The following is a 19,472-nucleotide window of genomic DNA, read 5'->3' on the forward strand; positions in this document are numbered from 1 at the left end:
GACTAGACTTACTGGAATAAAAATTTGCACTGTTATATCCAGAGAAACTCTACCAAGAGAAACTTTCTACCAAGATATACTGATGTTATGTGAAGAATAATGTGGTTCAACTTGTCTGCATATGAAGGTCAGAGACTGAAAGAGAAGATGTGGAGAACATGTTTTAAGAAGGGAAAATGATTTACAAAAGAAAGAATGCATTTAGGAATAAAATGCTGGGAGGGTCTTGCATGCCTGGGCTATAGCATAAAGCACAGACCAAATAAACACTAACCACCAGTAAAATGTGACTGCAGGTCTTGTACCAAAGACCACAGTGCTATGGAGCTTTCTCCCCAAGGTGACATCTTACCCACTCCGAAGGCCTCTGGTAAGGGACCTGTAGGAGAAGACATCCTTCTGGGACATTTTAGAAGAATAGAGAAGAATCTCCACTGAAGAAACAAGTGATATATAGCAGCCAAGGCTTTATTTCTTCTCAACAATGAATTGTCAAGCCAGTTGTGAAAGTTCACCCTTTTAATCACATTAGGATTCATCCACATTTAATCAACATTGTAAGTGAAGGTGCTCTAAATGCTTCTATAGGTGGAATTATAAGTTTTAGCACATTGCATTTAGCACATTCACCTTGCATTGCGACATTCAGGCGATTGCACTAATGCTGAGGTAAAATCCAAACTTCTATCACTAAACTTTATAAGCAAGCAGTTACTTCCCAGTTACACAGTAAGTCCATCTTTCTACATTTAGGAAGCTGCCTATTACAAAAAATAAAGTAAAATAAATAAAATAAAAATGCTGAAAATAATTTGATTAAAAGACAGGTCAGGTCATCTAGCAGTATTATCTCTGGGGCTGGTGGAAGCTGTGGCCTCGTGGTGCTTCCCTTCGCCATCCAGAAGAGAGCTGCCAAAACATGAATGCTGTTTCACATGCAGGTAGCAGAAACATGCAGCAGCTCCCCCTGCTCTTGGTTCAATTATTTTTCCCTCTGCTGGCATCTGTGGTTACAAATCAAGGTTCAGGGCCCCACGAAGCAGGAGAACGACTCAACTGATGGTACTCGATCATGCTGCCAGATCTTCCACTGCTCATTTCCTGCAGTGCAGTCTGAAAGAAAGCTTGTTTCCATGCCTGAACTGGTCTGGACAAAGATAAAACTGAAGGCTGCCTAGTGACTACTGTATAAACATACAAAAAGCCTGATGATCTAACCTACAAGGCTTCAGTTATTTGGTATAATTAAGCAGAGATGATGCCAAGAAAATAATTGCCGGAAAGTTTTCTTTTGACACACTTATGATAGAAATTTCTCAACAGCTTCGAGGAACTCTGTTGATGAGCTAAGCCCTTCCAAATCCAACAGATTACTCTTTTTGTCATGGAAGTGGAATATTTCAGTCTCTTCCTCATCAAGTTCCTCTTGAAATAGGTTTGTCTCTGAGGTAGGAATGATAATGATGCGAGGGACTGTATTGCTAATGATAGAGTCCAAGCCTCTATTATTTAGACTTTCTTGAGCTTGCATCCATGGAGTATCTGAGCCTCCTCCTCTGCTGACGTTGCTGCTATTCAAACCGACGGGCAGAGAAGCTGCTCGTAGGGAGCTGGCCACGAGTGCTTCAGGGGGACTGTGTAGGACTGACTGCCCAAGCACCTTCTCCAGACAGCTGGAGGACAGTGACACCTGGAGCGGAGACATAAGCTTTAGTGTCATCGTACAGCACAGGTCTATCAAAACCAATATTTGAAACATTCAGTATCACTGTTTGCTACTCGAGTCACCGGTCATATTTTCTAAACATTTGAATCACTAACTAGAAAGAAGGAAAATCATGATGTGTTAACATCTGCGGCTTGGAAAGCGGAATGTTAAAAGAAACAAAAGACAAAGTGCTTTAATACCATCAGAGATCAAAAAGAAAGAAGAAAAGCTCATTCCTTTATATGAAAACAAACAAACAACAACAAAAAAAAAAACACTTTGCCATTTTTGACATGTCTCAAGGTACTGGATAACTGTACTTCTCTCTCTCATTGAAAAGATTTCAGGCAAGACTCTAGGACATTATACTCATGGTGTCTTGAAGTGGCTCCTTCTACTGCCTCATGCAAGCTTGGTAGCTTTGTACACTGGACAGTACTTCCACCAACGAAGAAAGGAAGAACAGCAACTGAGATTCTGCTTTACTAACCATTTCACATCTGTTTGTTTTCAAAGAACTCAAATTTCTAACTTGGCCCTGATGGCAACTCCTCTGTGACCTTTACATAACTCTTTCTGCACAGTATAAAAAACTAGAGTAAAATAAGTGAGCTTTGAAAGTGTTAGTTAATATTTAAATGCACTGGCAATGAAAGGCATGAGTGCTTAATTTTTGCTTGCTGTAGAAAATGATAGTTCAAGTCATAAAATCACTGTGACAGATAGAGAAAGATGTTATAGATTCTTCCTGGGAAAAATCAACATTTAACGTACAATGCAGAGCTTACTTCATCTTACAGAATTCAGAGTAAGAGCAAGCTTTACTGAGATTGCTATAGAGCATCTTTCTGCGTTCCAGTTCTACTTACTACTCTTAATATGGTTTTTAAGTACATTAATTATCTACACTTTGTGTGGGCCTCTTTTAACAGTTTTGTAAAATATTCCCTCTGTTGTAGATATACCTATGGCACCCACAAACATCATTAATTCAACTTTAGCATTCTTGAAGCATTCTGGTATGTAATTCCCATTGATTTATAGGGACTTGATGCTGAAACAGCTTTTAAAATTGTTAGGCCAGATTGTAGCATGATTACAGTCCAGCATGGTGACTCTTAGGCCTCCGTCTCCCTGTAGTCAGTGGGCTGCAATTATTGCCTTTATGCTTACAAAATAAACAGTTCCTTAACTCAAATAAGGAAGGCTTTGTTAATATTATTATTTAGATTTTGGGACTGTCATTTTATAAAGTAATTTGGTAAAAATACGTAATTGTATAGCATCTAGTTTGATTTTATAGACAAAAAGCAAATGCATTTGTTTTCAAAAAAAATGTCATGTTTTTGCAAAATAAAAAATAGACTTTTTGCTGTGGATATCTCACTCTGTCAGTCTAGGTTTAAAATTAGATACAGGCATACACTGCTGCATTATGAAGTTCTATTCCACAGGCAGAAATTGTTTACAAATACCTATTGATAACAATTTCTCTAGCCACTGTATCTATCCACTGGAGGGAAGCATAATATGCTAAAAAGTGGTTTAAATAAACCTGACAGAGAAGTAAAATCTGTTCTTCCAAATCAAGACTGCAAAAGAGTGAGAAAAACAAAAACAAACAAACAAAAAAACCCATCCCTGTCTGCTGTTTTAACTGTACCAGAAGGTTGGGTTTGCTCTGCATATGGCTTAGTGGGCATGACACCACTTCCAGGTTTTCCCGTAGGGAGAGCCTTGCTAGCACTGAACTGGTCTGGACAAAGATAAAACTGAAAGCACTGGGACAGCTAATGTGGGGATGGTTTCAGCCCCTGCTGACTCAGTGCAAGGAGTGAAGAGAGAAGAAAAGAGCTTGGCACTGGTTCATCTGAGTGACAGCCAATCCCCACACTGCCCTGCTGAGGGAAGTCATCCTGGTCCCAGAGGACACAGAGCTTTCCCAACAACTGAAGCACTTGCTCATGAGAGTGTTTAAAGCAGCACTAAATAACAGGTGCCCACTCCCTTTAGCGCTCCTGCTGGACAACTTCTCTGAGCAAGTGTGATGCCCTATCATAGGCATCTCTACAGGGCACATCGACACAAGGCCAGAGCTAACATCCGCCATTTCATGTTGGGTAATTCCCTTGATATGAAACCTGGATGCACAGAGCACACCTGGCAACTCTCCTTTGAAATCAAGCATTCAAACCTACATTATCCATATAGTAAACACCTGCATTTTAGTGCTTCCAAAAGGGCCTTCTCACTACCACGCCACGTTTGCTAGTGTCAGTTTACACCAAATCTATTCCTATCCTAATTGCAATAAGCCATAAGGCTGGATCACATCTTTGTGATAGAAGAAAGTCCTATGTGTTTCTGTACTTTGAAAACAACCAAATCTGAGACAGTTAATAGCTTTTTTTACTTTCATTTGAGAGATGTCTTTTTTTTTTTTTTTTTTTGGCAACACAACTGCAAACACACATTATCATAGAATCACATAATATCCAAGTTGGAAAGAACTCACATGGATCATCGAGTCCAACTCCTGGGTCCCCAAAGGACCACCCAAAAAATCAGACCATGTGTCTGAGAGTGTTGTCCAAATGCTTCTTGAACTACGGGATTAAGAAATCTTTAGCTCAGTCAGTGAAGAATTTAGAGTTGCATTAATTTTTTTTATTTTTTTAGATGGTAGTAAGGTAGTTTTGTTAAAGAAAGCCTAAGATGCTTTTCCTAAAATATATATTATATATATATTATATATATATATATATATTTTTTTTTTCATATATATATATATATATATATATATATATATATATATATATATTTTTATATATCTGTTTTGTTAAATCAAAGACTTAGGTGACCCTTCAGTAAGTTCACACTTGCATTTCCATAAGTGATGACTTTTGGAAGTGCCATAACTAGAATTCGGTCAAAGATAGACCAGCAATGCTATTAAAACACTAAAATAAACACCTAAAAATCATTTTTAAAGCTGCTATTTAGTTACTAGCTAACTGCTAAGCAGTTACTAAAATATTTAATTATCGAACACTTATGCAGACTGCCTCAGGTCTCGTTTCCTTCTACTTTCTTGTGACACCAAAAGCCAGTACCTGGAGATAATCTCTTGTCTTTGCCACTTGCCTACAACCTTGGACACACTGGGCTACTGATGGAGGGCAGTGGAAGCATGCAGAACTTTTGAGCCTGTGTTGCTTACCACCAAAACTGAAGCCAAGGCCCAGCTACAATCCTTTCATAACAAGAAGCTTTCTTGAGGCCAGGATAAAAGGGTGTACACTCATCCACATCAGTTTAAGTCAATATTTAAGTCAATATTAAGTCAATATTATCAATTAAAGTCAGTTTACATCAATATTGTCCAATTCAAGCAACCAGCTGCTATGACACTTGGGTTTAGTTCTTCATTTTTTTCCATCTCCTAAGAAGATAAACCACATGTGCCACAAGGAGGCTGTGGTAACTCATCACCACCTCCCCTTGACTTTCAAGGTATGAGACCTGAAAGCTTCACCTTTTTGTGACCACAGCAGTCATTTTACCAGATCAGAGAGACAGAGGAGGGAAGAGGGATGAAGAGCAAGGTGACTCTTGCAGTCTGCACAGCATGAGTTTTCACAAAGCTGCACTGCTCCTTTGCAGTTCTAGCAATGCCTTTCATGCTATCAGACCTTCGCTTAATGTTACAGCTTTGCTGATCCTCACTGGCAGGGAAAAACTAGCCTTTGGGCAGAAACAAGTCGTTTATAGTCATTTCAGGAGCTTTTAAATTTCTTTGGAACTGAAGAGTGGCCACCAAAAGCCTCTTCAAGCCCATACCCTATCTTCAGGGAGAGCTGAGCCTGTGAGCACCATAGAAAGGACATTCAGTAAGCATAAACCTGGGCCATGCACATAGCACCAACGTCATAGAAAGAAGGCTTATGGGCAAGAGGGTGGATGGCTGCCCCAGAAAACTGACATCCAGACAACCTTGAAAAGTGATAGAAGATGATACGGGAAGCCTGTCTCTACAGTCTTATCATCACTGCTGCACTTCCTGCACTGCTGTTGTTAATCAATACTATTCACAACAGTTAGAGGAAAAAAAACAGACTTGTCAGGACTTGACCTTAAGAAGACATGACTGAAGACAGGGCAGATGCATGCAGGAACCATGTAACCGGATGGCTGGAAATTTCTAGAACAAGTTCAGCTTTAAGCTACGCTGTCTCTACCACACCAGAGACTCTACATGCCAGAATAGCTCCACAAAGAAGTAGGTGCTATTCAGCCCAGCCAATCCTTGTCTGTTGCAATTCCTAAGTCTTTTTGTTCTTGAAAACATAGCACTGACATGTGCTTGACATTGTGCCACCACACAAATACTCATTTTGAAACTGGTTATACAGTAGTGGCAGAAGCTGACTTGTGGGTGACCTACTGCTCCCATCCTTAGCAGTTCCTCAGAGAATGGGGAATTCCTCACAGCAGGACACCAAACCTCCATGGTTTGGGCAAGGAGTGTGATGCATCCACAGAAGATGCTCTGAGTACTCACCATCTCCTCTTTCAGTGAGGGAAGGGTGGCAGCTGCCAGACTCTCCCACCCTTAGGGAGAAATGGGAGTTTCTTTCTCGTCTTCCCCCTCAACAAAAATAAAACATTTTAATGTACACTGAAAAGAGTAAGAAGGGTGGCTTCTATCATGTCAAATTCTGTTTTGCAGCCCTGACTTTGTGATGAAAGGAGGCTGCCACAATGTCAACATAAGGGTTGGGAAGGGAGGAACCAGAGCTGGGGTAGATGAACATGCAAAGAGACAAAGTCAACTTCTTACATTTGACCCTATTGAATCCTCTTTAATTCAGCTTTAGAGCTGTGAACTGATCTTGGCTTTCCAAAACCAGGCAACGTGTCAATGAAAAAATTTAATAAGGTATTACTGGCATTCTCATTACTCAAAAAAAAGAAAAAAAAAAAAAGAAAAAAAAAGAAGTGACAGTGAAGAGGATATTAGTATCGATATAAATAAAACCTGCAGATGAAACAGATGGACATAAAGACTGAATGATTATTCCAGAGATTACATGCTATAGCAAGATCAGACACTACAACGAGATTCCCCAGCAAAGACAGTTTTTTTCCTTACCTTTTCTACAGATGCTGTGTTGTAGCTAGAGGTCTCTGGGAGCAGATCTCTCTTCTCCTGACTCAGACTTGTTGAGAAAGAATGACTTCGTTGAGGCTGCAGTTTCTCATGAGCTGGCTCTACAGGGTCAAGCTCTACGTCGCTCCAGGTCTAATTACAGATGGTGAAGGATTTCAGACATTACATCCTTTTTCAAATTCTAAAAGTTCTCAAACTTGAGCAGAAATCTTGCACACCTCCAGGAAACTAAAGCTGTTCTAACATAGATCTCACATTCAAAGCTCCCACAGGCAGAGACCTGATTTTTGATCTTGTCATTTATCCTTATTTTTGTATTTTTATTTTTTATTTCTCTATTTTTATATTTTTGAAAATATTTTTTTTTATTTTTTTTTTTTTACCACAAAGTTATTCACTCTTTTTTATCTGGTTGCTTGTGTTATTCTTATAGTTGCTTAGTACCTGGTGTCTAAAGATGCGATCCCATTATCTAAGCAAGTGCAACCAAAAACTATGTTTAACATGCACCGTGGCATTCTGCATGACCATAATTGGTCCAAAACCACGAACAGGCACAGGTTCAAAACCACATTTGTATATGTCTCAGCTAGATGTGCAGACCACCCAGGACTTCACAAGCCCCACAGGCTCGGTTCTGCTCTGAACCACCATCACTGGACGAGAGGCAATGGGTGGGGTCTGCATCAATCTTCCAACAACGTGCCAGCAAGGAGCACAACCATGACACTGCAGCCATGCCATTCCATTTACAGGCTTGGCAGAGGCCATCAATCATGCCTAACTGTGTGGAGATTTTTTGATTGAGTTTCTGTGGTATCATTCCACTACCTTACACAACAGCTTTTAGATAGGGATAGACAGATGGGGCTCCACACAAGTGGGAAGCTAATGCACAATTTCACTGCATCACCTTGCTCGTGCATTTAGGTATTGCTAGCCGTTTTTTTCTCCTCCTTCACTTAATCAAACTAAATATAACTTCATATGACTCAAATATGTTGGCTCTCGGTACTGACATGTACACAGCACACCGGAAAGTGTTGCTGGGAACAGCTGCTGCTTTTACAGTATTGCTAGTGTCATTCCTGCCCATCAATACATTATTGGAGCATTCCAAAATTTCACTCTGTGCTGCTGTCATGTGCAAGTCATTGAGCTGAGCTTTTATTTCAGCAGCTGTTCTTTCAGCTGAAAGCCATACAGCTGCACTGAGCTGTCAGTTGCCTTGAGAACAATTACTTTTGGCTGTGTCAGCTCGGCACAGCACGGCGCTGCGCATCGCTAACAGCAGTTGTTTCATTTGAGACCTGTAAGCAAAAGTTGTGCCAAGGGCTGAAGCCTCTTATCCACGCTATCCCACCTCTTTAAACACCAGCACCAGCCAAACACACACAATAACCTGCTAACCCCAATGGACCAAAACCAAGTAGTGAACAACTGTGAAGGACAGATCAGGATGTATGATCCAGCAGATATTACTGCATTTGACGTCAAATAAAGGATTAATGGGGAGAGAAGTTAGGAACAGACTTCAAGTCAAGGAAAATTAATAGGCAAAGGGTAGAAAAAAAAAAAAGTGAGGATCCTCCCTTTTTTAAACTATACTAGCACTTTTCCATGGTGCTACATATGCTATCTACAGCGCGCAAATCAAGCACAAGTCTAAACAGACAAGTGGTCCCCATGATCTCAGGGTGGCTCACATGGGTGGACTGTTTGCTCAGGCTGTTAAACAATCCCATACCAAATACACTCTTTCTAGACTACTGACACATTGATAAAGTAACCTGTCCTTTGTAATACGGTGGATTCTTTTTATTAGGGCCAGGCAGTAAGTCTTCCCCCTCAGGCGAATTAAAGCGTGTGTTTTTTGTTTTGTTTTGTTTGGTTGGTTGGTTTTTAATTTTTATTCTTCTCTTTGATTTAATCACCATAAGGTCTGAATTTCTTCTCAGCACCCTGGGCATTCTGCTTACATTGCCTGGTACTGCTTGGTTTCCCAGTGAATGGTGTGCTTTTTGCTCAGGTGTGTTGGCTTTACTGTCTCTCTCCCATGAAAAAGTTCAAAAATCTCCCTGATGCTGTTATCTGAAAGGAGCAACTTTGAGTCTCAAGGAAAAATTCAGTGCTACATTTCCTTTTTTTTTTTTTTTAAATCCATTAACATCTAAAAAAAAAAAGTTGTATAGCTAGTAATGAACCAGAAAGAACGTTGGATATGGATAATTGTCAAAGTCCAGTACTTATCTATCTCCCAAACAGTAAAACAGTAACAGTATTGATCTGCTCTGCACAGTATCTCATTCAAGATGGGTGTACTGTTCATGCTGTTTTCCCTTGTGGTCCTAGGTTCATTTCCAACTCAAGGACCCCTGTCTTCCCCAAATCACTCGTGATTTCACTGAAGCATAGCTGCACGGTCTGACTCTCAGTGACAGCCCCCTGGAAGCAGCAGCTTGCAGGGTGCAGCACGCAAAGAATCACTTCCTCCTCACTCAGAGCACTGCCACCTGGCTGAAGAGGAGAGCCAAGAGCTCACCGCTCAACCTGTCACGGCGATTTATACCTCTATGGAAGGTTACGGATTGTAGCTGCCACTCTGGGCACTTTCTGTGCCAGGGCTGCCACCCACCAGTGCAGGTCCCTGTGTTCCCAGCGCCTTCGTGTGCAAGGCCAGCTGCTTGCGATGCAGAGGGGCATGCGAGGTCATGCCAAGAAGGGCTGTGAGGAGCCCCAAGAGACCTTTTTTTTTTTCTTAGCTCCTCCAACCCTCCTGCTATGAGACCTGCTTCCCATTTAATTCTGCTTGGTTGGAAAAGAGAGACAGGGCTCATGCTGCCATTTTTTTTTTTTTCCCCAAAATGTAACCTAAGTGACATGTTATACATGCTGAATTCCTAAGACATGAGTTTTTCCTTCAAAAAGACTCCACACCATTGGCAACTATACTCCAGCCCGACCACTATCCTTACTGAGACTTAGGGTACAATGCTTACAGAACAGCACACCGCACATCGAGTGCAGGAGCCTTTCACTTCTCTGGGTTAAAAAACAGATAAATAAATGAACAAGTTTTCTTGAACTTTCTTTAAAGTAGACAGGATAGGTTAGAATACGTTATATGGGAGATGGTCCTGTCCTCCTATCTCCCTCAGCTACTGAATGATGGATGAGACAAATGGTTGGTAACATGGGGGGTGCCTGACAATGACACTAAATTCATATTAAAGACTTAACCTAAACAACCATGCTTCCTGTAAGCATCTGAATCAACCAGATATGCTAGTCCCAATATTTTTTCTGATCAAAAATCATCATGGTTGAATTCACACAAAGGCTTTGGAGAAATGACCTCACATGACCAAAAACCTTTAGCTGAGAACAAACTCTTTTCCATTCTCTAATTTTGCGTATGTATTTTTAGTAACTTATGCTTGGAGTTGTAGAAACATTATACGCACTTTCCTTGGTGGAAACAAGAAAAGACTTACAGCTTCTCCAGTGGAAACTGATGAAACACAAGTGCTCTTGGTCTTGCCAGCAAGAGACTGATGGCTGGAGAGAGAGGTTCTGAATGATGATTCAGTTATGGAGCCCCTCAGGAGGTCATTCTTCGATATTCGTATCAGGAACCTCAAGCACGGAACAGCATTGTGGATGGTTTTTCTGAAGGAAAATAGTAGAAGAAAAAGACAAATTACTTAATGACACACTGACGATGCAGCTTTGAAAATGGTGTGGTGACAGCACTGTCTCTTTCCATAATCTCAGCATGGTTTTTGTTTTTGATTGACTTAAAGACCACATGGAAAGAGCATGGTATAGCTAGTGGAAAGTACTCAACTGAAAGGCCAAAAGGAAAATAACAGGTGGCTTCAGAGCCTTGGCTCAAAACACCCATGGAAGAGCTGCATGGATGAGTAGCAAGAACTGAAAATAGCTTGAAAAACACGATTGCTTCCAGTTATAAGGTTAACCCAGAAGACTTTCAGGTTAGCTACTATGAAGGTCTCTGTGCTAAGACAGAGGAGGAGTGGACCAGAAAAATCAGATATTGCTATTTATTTGTATCATAGTAACTCCCACAACTTCTGTCAGGAATTAGCATCCTCTTCTGCTCTTCACTGGAAAAACAGAGAATGATCTAGGTCTGAAAAAACTTGAAACTTGCCTTAGTCATTAAAGTAAAACATCAGTAATGGTTAAACGGCTCTATTCCTCCCAGGCCTGCATGGAGCAGAGAGCCCAAGAGCCTTCCTTGGGCAATGCCAGCTGGCCATGCTCCGCACTGCTGCCAAGGACTGGCAGGGTGATGCTAACCAGAGCACTGCATTTCACAGAGTCATTATGGTTGGGGAAGATCTCTAAGATCATCTGGGCCAATCATCCCCCTACCACCAATCTCACCCACTAAACCATGTCCCTAACCACCACGTCCAGCCATTGCTTAAACACCTCCTGGGATGAGGACTCCAACATCTCCCTAGGCAACCCCTTCCAATAACTGACTGCTCTTTCTGAGAAGAAATGTCTCCATTTCCAATCTAAACCTCCCCTGGTGCAACTTGAGGACGTTTCCTCTAGTCCTATCAATAGTTATCTGTGAGAAGAGGCCCAAGCCCAGCTTCTAACACCTTCCTTTCAGGTAGTTGCAGAGAGCAACGAGGTCTCCCCCGAGCCTCCTCTTCTCCAGAACAAACAACCCAAGCTCCCTCAGCTGCTCCTCACAGGACTTGTGTTCCAGGCCCTTCACCAGATTCATAGCCCTGCTCTGGACACGCTCCAGGGCCTCGATGTCCTTCTTGTAGCGAGGGGCCCAAAGCTGAACACAGTGCTCGAGGTGTAGCCTCACCAGAGACAAGTACAGGGGGACGATCACCTCCCTGGTCCTGCTGGCTGCACCATTCCTGATACAAGCCAGGATGCCGTTGGCCTTCTTGGCCACCTGGGCACACTGCTGGCTCATGTTCAGGAGAGCATCGACCAGCACCCCCAGATCCTGTTCCTCTGCACAGGTTTTCAGCCACTCTGCCCCAGGCCTGTAGCGCTGTATGGGGTTGTTGTGGCCAAAGTGCAGGACCCAGCACTTAGCCATGTTGAACCTCCGTCAGCCGTCATGCCATCGGCCTCTGCCCATGAAACTTTCTTCCCTCACAGAACAGCATTTCATGAAATTAAGGTTTACATGCTTTTACTTACTTTAACATATTTGTTAGTTCCAGTGATGTTCCAGATGTTTTTTGTTTGTTTTTACTGGTAGGAATTGGTGGGTGGAGGTTTATATAACAACCTCTAAGAACCTCTCATTTCTCAAAAGCCAAGTGCTAACACAGAGATCCACTCTGTATTTTCAGTTACATTCATTGCAGCATACTTTTTGTTGTTGTTGTTGTAAAGAAATCCCACAAAAGGGTTCATTTGATTTCATTTGATTTGTCGAGATATTAAGATGCAGCAATAGCAATTTTCTGTGCAAAATAGCAGCCTGCTTTGGTAGCATTACACTGTCATTTTTATCAGTACCTGAATTCTTTAGATCCTGATATCTATGTGCTGTTTTCAAGTAAGATTTCAAAAGAAGTCAGATTTAACACAGTTCAGTAGTTCCAATGCAAAACTGCAATTTACTACTACCCCTGCCAAACCCCTGACTCTTGGGCCTGAACAGACTAGTCCATTAAGGATATTATCGGATAAATTACTTTAAAGGCATAATGTGAAAGATTAGAAGATTCAGAAACTATCCAGAAATGTTGATCTTTACATACATACTCATTACTCACTATTAAAGCAAAATTGCTCCTGCCAACATATTTTCACCAGCTGACTTGTTGGCAAACTGTAGCTGCTTTTTCAGTTTTAAAGCTGCATGCTTGTTTCACCACAAGGGACACAACATTACTCCTTTTCCTGACTGGATGAATCCCAAGTCTATAAAATATCTTCACAACAACTGCATAAACACTTCTGTTGTTGATATGTCTTGAAATACAAATTAAGAAGCAGAGAAAAAAAAATTAAGAGAGTCTCTGAAATCCTGTTCTGGCATGAGCCTTTTTTCTTAATACAGCCTTACATGGAAAAGTCAATGCTGGTAGGAAAAGAGTAATTGAAGCAGTACGCTCTATGCTATCTGCTTTGAAAATACACTTGTAAAAACAATATAAGGAATTACTGAACACAACAGCTGTGATTCAGAAAAATAATACCAGGTTCAAAATGTGTCAGACATCCACACACATCTTCTCATTAAACTCATGCAAGCCATGGGAAAGCAGTCATTCTCTATTCTAAACTAAAATACTCTTTAACCTTCAAAAACTAAAATGGACTCAGGTCTTTTGGAGGATGCAAAAGTCTTAGTTATGGTAGCAGATATTGTCATACAAGATAAGTGTTGTCACCATTTCTAGGTATATTTCCTCTAGCCTTCTAAAAAGCTTTAAGGTTTGTTTGTTTGTTTACAACCACGCCTTCATTCATCAGATATTCACAACAATTAGCTCTCTATGTTCCAGCTCCAAAATCACCGTTTCGGGCAATATAACAGCAAATTTTCCACTTCAAGGAGCTCAACAGACCTTGTGCAGACGACAAACCCTGCCATCTAGTGGCAATTCTACATTTATCTCCATGGCATCCCTGTCTTTCCTCCAAAGATTTATCACATCCCTGAACCTTTGCTGGATTTTTGGAAAGCATTTTAGAAGCTGTAATAGGTGTGACTGACTGCCAGTTTTTGAACATGTTTCTCAGCTGGAGCTGGGAGAGCATTTATAAATAAAAATGTTGCTTTCAGAAACGGTCAGTGTCTGGGATGCACTGAGTAAGTTTGTCTTTGTTTGAAACCATTCAGCAGAGCACTATGCTGTCTCATTCTCTTGCAAAAGAATTTTATAAATCCTTTTAGGACCACACAACTGAAGAGCCAATAATTTTGATGTGCCCATACTACACATCTCCAGGTCCTAGATAGGCCAAAGAGCAGTATTTCAGTCTTTCATACAGTGAGGACACAAATGGGTGACCTTTCTGCAGTGCAAGGTGGTTACTTCTCACATTTTTCCTAAACACTGGAGAAGGCTGGTCTCTTAAACACCCACTGGGATGTTTGAGAGCTGTAAAGAAGTTATTAATGGAGATTATAATGAACCTTCTTCTGAGAAGGGAAAGGTGTCTGATTCACTGGAGATATCTTTTATGGGGTACTACCTTATCATTCTATTCACTTATTCTCATAGGTTTCCCATCAATTCGACAACATACAGATATTTTTTGTACAACTCACTGTTACCTCACCTCAGTGGGAACAAACTGCAGTCAAAGGACTGGGATAAAAAGCATAATTCATACCTTTAGGCTCAGAAACTGATTCACTGTCTGGGAGAGAGTTAAGAAAGAACTAAAAAGGAAAGAACAGTTAGCTAACAATTCAGCTGGTTGAGACTGAACAGTGTTTGGGTATTTGTAAGTGATGTTGTGCTGGGCTAGCACAGTTGTCTGTGTTAAAACATACAGTAATTGATATCTGTAAAAATATGTACATTTTGCCCACTCAACCATATTAGTGTATTATGAAACATTATATATATACATATATATAAATAAAAGTCAATGCTAATATTTTTGGTAAAGGCAAAGAATAGAAAGGCTCTCCAAAAGTTCATCTGACACAACAAAATAAATGTGAAAACTGAGCTCTTGGAATAGACTTCTTTCCACAAAGGAGAGTATTTCAGAAATGTTTGCTTTACTTTTTGAAGACAAATACTTACTGACCAAAGTCAGAAAGCCTGCTAACCAAAAGGCAGTATATTCAGGATATTTGAATATATCCTTTTCATTTCCAGGGATCTCCACCTGCATTATCAGCTTCTTAGAGCACCCACTTGGCACAGAATATCTATGAAGATACTATTTGCTTCCTACAGAGTTTTTCCCCAAATCAACTAGTACTGAAGCTTCAGAGAACCAAGTTTTGAACATTTGCATCAACGTGATGATATGATTTATAGGCCACACTGGTTGTGACCCATTATCTGTGGAGTGCTCTTTAGCTGATATGGCAAGAGATGACCCTGAGCACCATCATGTCCTCCCATTAGCTGTGGTGACATGCAGCACTATCAGAGCAGAGATGTGAGGGGAAAGAAAAGTGAAGGGAGGAAGTGATACCCTCTGCAGGCAACTCTTGAGGCCACATCTAGAGCTCCACATGCAGTTCAGTCCCCCCGTACCAGATGGACACGGGGCAGGGTCTGACCACCAGCATCCATGGGTTGGAGCATGCACTGCACAGGGCAAGATTGAAGGAATGGGGGTTGTCTGTTGATTTTAAAAAACACCTTTGCATGTAGAGTTGTACACATACCTATATGCTTACTGTACCTGTATCTGGGGTGAATTATTGCGTATATGATGGGGTTGTAGATTGCAGAAGCTTTGGCAATAACAGCTGGCACAGATTTGGAATACGGAGTTAGTGTGTTGCCTCGGCTAAAACAAAGGAAAAATCATTACAGGGAGCTATGCCATGGATTAATACTAATTTACTGAAACATATCACTCTTTTTGACTGCTTTTGTTTTGTGGTCTTGTGGTAAGAAATACTGCTGAAAACTTAATTTTTCAAACTCATTCTTTGCTCGGATGAAAGGCTTGTTTTTGACAGTGTATACTTGGTTTCATTTACTTGGAAGAGGTGAAAGATGTGCAAGTAATCAGTTATCTATTCAGGGATAACCACATGACTTACTGTGGAAGCTTAAAGTCTAAAATGGGACTATTCATCCCACTACTTTGAGTTTTCTCTTCCTTCTGTAGCATTTACAGCTGGGTCACTGACACCCATTACTGTGCAGTATGGATGCTTTTGCTAGAAGATTTTAATTTTTATTCTGGCTTATTTCTTATTGCCAAACTTTTTTCCCAGATAGTCACAATCTAATTCTTTATTTTTTAAAAATATATGTTTTTGGATACCCTACAAACATCAACAGTGATTCTTTGTCACATGTGATCAACACAAGTGCAGGATAATTACAACTAGAGTAATAGAGCATGCACTGACAAGACAATACATCCCCTTGGAGGGGAGAATGGGTGAAGGAAGGCAGGAGCTCACAAGTGAAGGTTTGGACATATAGCCTCTTTTCTGCCCTTTGCCAGAGGAAGCAACAGAGGAAGTTTATTGAGAGAAGAAGTATTAGGCGAGAAAAGAGGTAACTCCTCCGTGAAACCAGACTTCATGCAAGAAAAGTATCATGGAGGAGAGAAAATAATGCGTACCAAAAATAACAGATAAAGCATTATAATTAAAAATGTGCACAAAAACTAGACAAGTAACCCCTTTGCTGAATTTATGCACAAGGATATAATGGTGGTACAATGACAGTGGTTGCACTAAGGGACATAGTTTAGTGATGGAACTTAGTAGGTCAAGTTGATGGGTGGTCTTGATGATCTTTAAGACCTTTTCCAACCTAGATTATTCTATTATTCAGTAAAGGGCACATCATCACCTCTAATTAATAACTACCTAAAGCCTTTCCAAAAAAAAAAAAAAAAAAGAATCATATAAACATTTTGGAATAAGTGCTTTTTTGAATGATGCTTCCACTTACCCTGCCCAGGCAATCAAAGTGACACAAGCATACGGAGACCAGGACAAGACATACACAATGATGACCACAAAAGCAATTTTGGCCAATTTCCATTCATTCTTCATGGACTGAGAGAGGTAGGATTTCCGGCTGCAGGATCCTAGCTTTTGAACATCTCTGTAAGGAAAAACAAAACAAAACAAAACAGATACATCAGCACCATCCTATGAAGAAGCTAGGTGCAATGTCTCTAATGCATTCTCTAATTCTCTAATGCATTTTGCATGTGTGCAAAAGTGAAGCAGATTTCATCTTTCCTGCTCTCACTCTTCTTTGGTCCTCTGATACTTAAAAATCTAAAACATAATTAATGTAGTGTGGTCCTTGGCATTTTGTTTGGGCTCAGACTGCCTGTGGGACTGAGATAGAGAAACCATTGAGACTATAGAATGGGGCTGACATGTCCTTACCCTGACACACTGATATTCCCTGCCCCTCGTTGCTCTCAGAGGTGAAGCAAGGAAAAGCACAGTTGGATGCAAAAATGAAATCTGGTGACTTTTCATTTTCAAGGGAGAAAGTCCAGTTTACTGAGTAACATGTGCTGAAATAGCCTCACTACTGTGAGGAATACAGCCCAAAATGCTTAGGGGGACATTTTTACTTCCCTACAGGTTTACTCACTAACGTTTTTGTCAAAATATTTTTGACAAGTATTTTTGCCAAAAAGCCTCACGTCAATTCCTCTTCACAAATCAGAAAAACACCCTACGCTTTAATTAAAAAAAAGAAAAAATAGAGAGAGAGAGAGAGAGATAAAATAATTTTATATCATTTATCATAGAAATAACTTTTACATATCAGTGTTGTTAAAGGAAGACCTATTTCAAGTTGAGGACAGTAATTACCAGAAGCAAGTAGCAGGAAGGGCTCACAACTTCAGATGGTGTTGGATCAGACAACAGACAAGTAATATTCTCATTAGCTGACAAAATGAAATTCCTTTACAGATCTAGCACCCTCCTAAATTTTTACTTCAACCCCACAAATATAAACCAAGGCTTTTGGAGGGAAAAAAAAAAAAAGTCCTAACAAATGTAGCCAAATTTTGTGTGTGTAGCTGTGTATCTGCTTTAGTGGTGCACAGGGTTTTCTGGGATGCCTATCTTAAATAAAGCTGTCAAAAATCTGAGGACTGTTACACTTATAGAGCAGCTCACAGGCAGGTGATGCTCCCATTGCTACATACTATTTAGGATGACCCTTGGGGCTGACAACCATACTGGAGTGCACAGGAACCATGTTCCTTTTATTGCAAATCTGAAATACAAAACATCAAAAATATCAAAAACTATCAAATTATCTGAAGTACTACTAATTACCACACTCTGGGCTAAGACTAGAGCTACCTGAGACTACTTTGTCCTCTACTCCAAAATGCATATCCTTTCCATTTTTCACATTGGCAAAAATATTTCTTCAGCTGCAGCTGCTAATTATCTGCCACTTTATCACCAATATCAATTCAGATTAATTTTAGATTCAGATTTAACTGCATCCTAATTTGAGAAAAGCTTCTAATACAAGAAAGAAGGAGTTTTACATATTTGAGCTTACCTGCCAGTACTTCTTATGGCCAGGAACATAAATAAGTAGCAATGGAATATTATTATTAGGGGAATAAAAAATACGCAGCAGCATAAAATCATAGTGTAACTTCTGTTTGCAGGGGAGTAGGTTACATAGTCCCATGTACAGGAAATCATCAAGCCCTCAGGCACATAGGAACCTATGAAATACAAGGAATAGGTTATTTGCACATATGCCCAAAGTTTGTTTAGTCACCAGTCCAACAACTGAGTGATCAAAATAAATGCCATGCTGTACAGATAAAGCTATGTTAGTTGTATTATAATGTGTGATCTGAGCATGCAAGTGTACACATGGAGAAACCGTCCTGACTGCCAAACTCTCAGGTATACCTAAATCATGGTCTGCAGCTTGATCTTGAACATAGCCCAGGGCAAAACAAAAACAAACAAAAAACCAGGGCATGGCACTGCAATAAATGGAGGTAATATGTTATGACAGCAAACCACAAGGCAGTATCTATGCATCCATTCAAGACCTTTTCTGAAATCTTATTTTTTAATATCCTGAGCAAGGCAAAACAGACTGTGCAGGAAACACTAGAAGAGAGAGCAAATGACATACTCCACCCAAAGAGTGGGGCCACGCTCCACCCCAGTGAGTACAGCCAAACGGCAGCGATGACCTGCATGGTGCGCTTCTTTGAGGTCCACTGGATGGATCGCAGGGGCTTGGTGATCACCAGGTAGCGGTCAACAGAAATAGCTAACAGGGTCATCATCGAGGTTATTCCAAAGAGCGCTCCACAGAAAGCATACAAGTCACAACCTGAAGCACAAAATGGCAATGACTTTTTTTTTTTCCTTTTCTTAAACAGATATTTGTTTTCTCTCACAGTCTGACATGACAAATTTATTTACTTTTTTTGGGGGGGGGGGATGTGGGGGGAGGTGTTTAACTTGGCTCAGAGATTCTCTCCCATTAAAAGAGTTTTCTTAGCCTCACAACTGCATAATTATTTAGTGTTCATTAGGAAAAACACAGATGTTAATAAAATACAAATGTACATGTTAACAAGTTCTACTCTCCACCATGGGCTGTAGCTGGGAACCTTTTGTCAATGGAAAACTGCCTCAAAGAAAATCCAATCTAATTAATGTTACTTTTTCCTGGACTGTTGCCCAATATATCGATCTTAACAGGCTGCAGCAGATATCTGTCTGCTAATGACAAATGGATGTCTCAGAAAATGACTTTGGTTTATATGGTATCAAAATGTAGGAGCAGTTTAAATTTGATGGCTAAAAGACTAGCTGTAAAACATAGCTCCAGCTCCTATTAAATACAGCACTTAATAAAATATATTTTATATATTTTTATTTATATATATATATATATA

The 19,472-nt window shown here is 40.3% G+C and overlaps 1 protein-coding gene across 12 annotated transcripts in view; it reads right to left on the reverse strand.

Moving 5' to 3' along the window:
- Positions 1 to 452: 452 nt before the first annotated feature.
- Positions 453 to 19,472, reverse strand: part of LOC101798268 (melanopsin) — a 35,149-nt gene continuing 16,129 nt past the window's right edge. For 10 of the 12 annotated variants that reach the window (XM_021275620.4, XM_072037024.1, XM_072037025.1 and 7 more), the window contains 7 exons: positions 18,698 to 18,901; positions 18,101 to 18,272; positions 16,505 to 16,660; positions 15,270 to 15,377; positions 10,373 to 10,547; positions 6,861 to 7,010; positions 453 to 1,690 (listed from right to left, as the gene is read on the reverse strand). In XM_021275620.4, coding sequence (XP_021131295.2) covers positions 1,301 to 1,690; positions 6,861 to 7,010; positions 10,373 to 10,547; positions 15,270 to 15,377; positions 16,505 to 16,660; positions 18,101 to 18,272; positions 18,698 to 18,901 — 1,355 coding nt within the window. In that variant the 3' untranslated portion in view covers positions 453 to 1,300. Of the gene's footprint in view, positions 1,691 to 6,269; positions 6,357 to 6,860; positions 7,011 to 10,372; positions 10,548 to 15,269; positions 15,378 to 16,504; positions 16,661 to 18,100; positions 18,273 to 18,697; positions 18,902 to 19,472 lie in introns of all 12 variants that reach the window. The other 2 variants (XR_011808870.1, XM_072037030.1) reach the window with 2 other exon arrangements.

The sequence above is a fragment of the Anas platyrhynchos genome, chromosome 4, assembly GCF_047663525.1.
Source record: "Anas platyrhynchos isolate ZD024472 breed Pekin duck chromosome 4, IASCAAS_PekinDuck_T2T, whole genome shotgun sequence".
Classification (NCBI taxonomy): Eukaryota; Metazoa; Chordata; class Aves; order Anseriformes; family Anatidae; genus Anas; species Anas platyrhynchos.